Source organism: Hordeum vulgare, chromosome 5H, assembly GCF_904849725.1.
Source record: "Hordeum vulgare subsp. vulgare chromosome 5H, MorexV3_pseudomolecules_assembly, whole genome shotgun sequence".
NCBI classification, from domain to species: Eukaryota; Viridiplantae; Streptophyta; class Magnoliopsida; order Poales; family Poaceae; genus Hordeum; species Hordeum vulgare.
In genome coordinates, this window is record NC_058522.1 from 460,767,082 (window position 1) to 460,772,863 (window position 5,782).

At 43.8% G+C, this 5,782-nt stretch overlaps 1 protein-coding gene across 1 annotated transcript; it reads left to right on the forward strand.

Annotated features, from left to right (window-relative positions):
• The first annotated feature begins 1,493 nt into the window (after nt 1–1,493).
• LOC123395576 (polcalcin Phl p 7-like) lies at nt 1,494–2,167 on the forward strand. The gene has a single exon (XM_045090596.1). It carries the CDS (start codon nt 1,606–1,608, stop codon nt 1,894–1,896), a length of 291 nt encoding a protein of 96 aa, XP_044946531.1. The 5' UTR covers nt 1,494–1,605; the 3' UTR covers nt 1,897–2,167.
• Nucleotides 2,168–5,782: the final 3,615 nt, after the last annotated feature.

Sequence of the window (5,782 nt, forward strand, 5' to 3'; positions counted from 1 at the left end):
GGATAACAAGGCCGTGGCAGCAAAGGCTGGTTGCATGAAAAGTTCAACTACAAAAAGGGTTGCCGGATCGGGTCGGTTTGATCATCTTCGATCTTATTTTCTAGCCGGCATGTGTTGGCTCGTTTTTCAATCTTAAAGTCTTGATGGCTTCGAAAAATCGAATTCCAATATTCTCAAAGGCAGAAGCCTCGTCCCAGTCACAGATCGGCTCCCGGATGTCCGGCTGGCGAGGCGGATGTTAGAGAGAATAAAGGAGTTGGAGAAAAAGGAGTCAAACATGAATCAAAAGAGGAAAATACGAGTCAGCAAGCATAGTGCTTACGAATTCAATGCGGAATGGAATAACATATATTACATTCAAAATAAATTAAATGCCCACGGCGGAAGTTCATTACAATAAAACACCCCCAGTGGGTGGAACTGTTGGACTGATGTGTAGCCTAGAAATTCCTATATGATGTTCTTTCGAGTTCAAATTAAAGAGAGAATCCAAACTATGCTTCAATATTTACCCAATAATAAGTAATGGGCTAGCTGTAGAAGATATTTACACATATACTATTAGGTAATTAAGGATGTTCAAGAACCAAGGACAATACATAATTTCTTTTTATGCTTGTACTAAAGGGCTCCGGGTTTACTTTCGCCCCGGCCCCCGAATTGTTAGGACCGGCCCTGCTAGAACCAGTTACTATTTGAGCAGATGTGATAGTATTATTTTGTGTATGGGGTTATAATGTTTAGTGCTAGTTGAGTTACACACACGATTATTACCAGAATGCTAAAAACTATAGGTGGTTTTACTTTTGAATTCGTCGCAACAAAGAAAACAACAACAGATTTTAGCTTTGCCATTTCCGTCTGCGACAATAGGAAAGTGATGCACACCACCACAAATTGGAGAAGTCTAGACGCGTGCACAATAATTTCAGGCCTAATCGTCGCATCCTGTTCCGTCTCTGAATATCATATCATGTCCAACTTTTCATTGCAGAAATTCGATGCGTATGTCGCACTTCGAATATTCCCACATTGGGTGGCACTGGTTGGCCTGTACAACTTTACACGATTCTTAATTCCATATCAATCACCGAAATGCATCTCCAGCTTTTGCTCCATACGTTTCCTCTCTCTCTCGAGCCACTTGGTGCAGATTCTTACGCCTTTCAACGAGCATCCCTATAATAGATGGCCCAATTAAAACAGCACCAAATTACCCTATAATAGATGGCCCAATTAAAACAGCACCAAATTTAAATGTTCGTAGACACCGAGTATGTATCATCAATCATCATGATATGTACTAGAGTTTTTCTCAAAAAAATAGTATATCAAGATATATAGAGTAGCACAAACAAAATAAAGATAAGTGGAGAATCTACACCGCGTGATGAATAAGCTATGATGCAGGTAGGGCCGAACCGTGACAAACGTGGCCAGCACGAGTACGTCGCCGTGCAATGGTGCAGCCCACGCTTATATAAGAGCTATACGGCCGAACAGGCAGCTGCACATTCAGAGAGATACATACATTCACACATAGACGACCAAGGTAGCTCTCGTCGAAGTAGAGGAGGCCGCCGGAGTTAACTCGAGCAGTTTGATATGGCGATCAGGAACGTGACGGCGGCGACGCGGTCGCTGGACGGGGACATGACGGTGGACGAGTTCAAGGAGTGGCTCCGGCGGTTCGACGTGGACCGCGACGGCCGCATCAGCCGCGACGAGCTGCGGTGCGCGATGCGCACCATCCGGACGCGCTTCTCGGGGTACAAGAGTAAGCGTGGCATCGAGTACGCCGACACCGACGGCGACGGTTACGTCGACGACGGCGAGGTGGACGGCCTCATCGAGTACGCGCAGAGGAGCCTCGGGCTCAGGATCGTCGCCTACTAGAGAGGAGTCAAGCTAGGTCTATTAAGGGAAGCTAGCTCCATATCTATCCATGCATGTTACCTGCTAGAATAAGCTTTGATCAATCGCCTGTACCTTCGCTTTCTTGTGTACTTATTGGCTAATCTGTGCCGACGTGTGTGTTTGTGATCTATCATGATGTATTTGCAGCGTGTGGCGCAGGCGGCCGGCAGGTTCGCCTTTGCCTACCAGGTTGCCGTCGATGTTAATTTGCCCTCTTTGAGAGAAACTAAAAGTGTGTTCTTGATTGTAACAGCGATCAAGAGTTGTCCTTTTTTGATTAAAAACGTAAGATGATCGTACCCTCTCTAATCGAACCATCAAAAAACTATTACTCCTTGGCAGTGGCGGACCTAGGATAAAAACTGAGTGGGGGCACTCATTTATGAAAAACTCATGAACATGTTTGCACAATCATATAAAAAAGCTTGGTGCTTTTCATCCATAAAAAATATCTAGCATTTTTTCTATAATAATAAAATACTTGATCCACGTTCTAAACAAAAGATACTTCATCCAGTAGTAACATCATAAGTTTATCATTAAATTAAGCAAAACTTACATTTTATATCCCAGTATTTCATCTGTAGCAAAAGGCCATTACATTTCCTTTCTCCCACGACGATCTTTCATCTTATGAAAACGATCAACAATCACTTCATTGGTAATTGTGTCTAGTCGCCAGTGTTTGTATCTAGGGGAGTTTACTAATTACTAGTTGGGGAAAAGGATTAAGGAGATGCATGCAGGACCGAGTAGCAGACTAGCACTCTAGCAGTTGAGAGATGAGCCTACGCAGTGTACATACCTGATCAGAGATAGAGATTAGTTGGTTCAGTCCTGAGTTGGTTGCTGCTGCCTGCGCTACACACAGGGCCTTCGACGCTGGCCACTGCTGCCTACTGCTAACGCCCAATGCTGACGCTGCTGTCGGCGGCCGGCGCACTAGTGGGGACGGGGCCTTTAGCCCCGGCCCGTAAGGGCTTTAGTCCCGGTTCACCAACCGGGACTAAAGGGGCGGGATTAAAGGCCTAACCTTTAGACCCGGTCCTGTTACAAGCCGGGACTAAAGGTGCTCCACGTAGGCGCCTCGTAGCGCCCAGGGGCAGGCCCTTTAGTCCCGGTTCGTTACACGGACCGGGACTAAAGAGTTTCAGATTTTGCTTATTTTTGGGTTTTTTTTTTGAATGAAATTATTTTTGGGTTTTAGGGTTTTAGGGTTTAGGTGTTCGGAGATTAACGTGATGCCTCGTTTGGTGTTCGGGAATTAGTTTTCATATAATTTAAATAGAAATAATTATGCATATGTATATATAAGGTTAACTTATCTTACAAGCGAGCATATATATACAATTATATGAAGATCTGAATTATCGGGACTAGAGCCCGTCTATTCGATTACATGAACGAACATCAGTAATGGCCCCTAGCTACACTAAATCGTCCTTTGTCATCTATAGCTTCCGTTCTTAGAAAGGTCGCAAGCTCCTCTGCAACAGCAATCGCGCGTTGCTCTGGTAGGACTTTCGTCGTCATGGCCGTGTGCTATATAAGAAGAGGAGATGAATATGAATATCAATCATGATAACAAAGAATGACGGGTAAAAATAGAGGTGTGAATGTTCATTGCTTACGTCGAATCTGTGATCCTTGTGCTCAGAGGTAAACGTGCGAATGGTCTCGCAAACATAGTATCCGCATAGATGCGTCCCCCGTGGCTGCTGGTCGCACTTTACGAGAATAGAATATATATAATCAAAATAATAATCTAGCATCATAAATGTATTGAAAATAGAAGTATATCATACTACTACTTACCTGAGCCGCTCTAAAGGTCAGCTTCTCAGGCTCGATACCGGGAGTCACGCACTTGAACCGCTTCCAAACCTTTAGTCCCGGGTCTTGGCTAGAACCTAAACTCTAAAATACCAGCCGGGCGGAGCCTAGTCCCGGACACTTAAGCATATACAATAGCAAAATTAAACTAGTTCTATTAATTTTTTTGCTAAAAATAAACTATTAACACTTAAGCATATACAATAGCAAAATTAAACTATTAACACTTAAGCATATACAATAGCAAAATTAAGCAATAATCTAAGAAACACTATTAACACTTAAGCATATACACTATACAATAGCAAAATTAAATGACAAAAAATATATTTCTTCTTCTTGTAACCCTAAACTAATTTTTCCTCTTCTTCTATTTCTCCTCTTCTTCTACTTCTTCTTCTACTTCTACTTCTCCTCTTCTTCTACTACTTCTCCTCTTCTCTTCTTCTACTTCTCCTCTCCTCCTCTTCTGATTTTTTCTCTTCTTCTACTTCTCCTCTTCTTCTATTTTTCCTCTTCTTCTCCTCTCCTCCTCTTCTTATTCTCCTTTTTCTTCTTTTCTTCTCCTCCTCTTCTTATTTTCCTTTTTCCTAATTCTACATATTACTAACCCTAATAATCTAGCACAAACCTAATAACAATAGGAATTAAATGACAAAACAAATCTTTTTCTTCCTTTCTTCCCTTTTTCTTCCTTTCTTCTCATTTTTCTTCCTTTCTTCCCTTTTCCCTTTTCTTCTCCTTTTTCTTCTTTTCTTCTCCTTCCCTTTTTCTTCCTTTCTTCTCCTTTTTCTTCCTTTCTTCTCCTTTTTCTTCTTTTCTTCTCCTTTTTCTTCTTTTCTTCTACTGGCCGGAGTGTTGGGGAGGAGGGGGCGGGGGGCTTACCGGCCGGAGGTGTCGACGGCGTGCGGCGAGGAGGACGGCGGCACGCGGCGAGGAGGGCGGCGCGCGGCGAGGAGGACGGCGGCGGCGAGCAGGACGACGGCGACAGGCGGCGGCGGGCAGCCTGACGGCGCCGTCGAGTTCTTCGTTGTGCCGCGCCGGGAAGGAGAACGAGAGGAAGAAGAAGAGAAATGGACGATTTGGGTTCGAAATTTTCTAACTCCCGCTTATACAGGTGGATCTTTAGTCCCGGTTCGGGGCTCGACCCGGGACTAAAGGGGTCTTTAGTCCCGGGTGGAGCCACGACCCGGGACTAAAGGCCCTTTTTCGGCAGACCAAAAGGCGGGAAGCAGGGTCCTTTAGTCCCGGGGCGTGGCTCGAACCGGGACTAAAGACACCCTTTAGTCCCAGGTGGAGCCAAGATCCGGGACTAAAGGCCCTTTTTCGGCAGACCAGAAGGCGGGAAGCAGGGGCCTTTAGTCCCGGGGCCTGGCAAGAACCGGGACTAAAGTGTTGCCTATATAAACCCTCGCCCCTTCCCACCATATCCCCTGTTTTTTGTTGTTGAAGTGTGACCATGCCATGCTCTTGCCACTCTAGTTCATGCACATGACGTGTTCGATGAAATGTCCGAGCCACTCTACTTAAGCTTTCTCCTCTCCAAGCTCGACCTCCAAGCTCCATTTTCCTTAATATTTGTCTAGGTTTGGCCGTGCACCGTGGTGAGCCTCTTGTTCTTATCTTCTTTTTAAAAGAAAAAAAATTCTTACTTGTATGATTTAGATACATACTTGTATAAATTACTAACTTTCATTATTTTTTGTTATTATATAGTGCGATGGTTTTGGTATCCGCCTCCGTCGGCCCTCGTCTTGTCTATGATTCGGATGTGGTATATATTATCTTTTATAACTATTTGTTTTATTTAGTGTTTATGACAATTATGACGACCAACGTGACATATATTTTTTTAATCTAGGAGGTATGTGAACTGGAAATTCCAACCCACATAAAAATTCTTGTCGAGAAGTTAAATTTGGTTGAAAAATAAAACAAATACTTGAAGAAAAAATTGAAAATAATTGAGGATAAGAATATGGAACTGGAGTTGCATGTCGCCGATGTCATCGATGATCGCAAGATGAAGATC

Excerpts from the sequence above, each read along its gene's own strand:
- LOC123395576 (XM_045090596.1), top strand. The coding sequence starts at position 1,606 with ATGGCGATCAGGAACGTGACGGCGGCGACGCGGTCGCTGGACGGGGAC.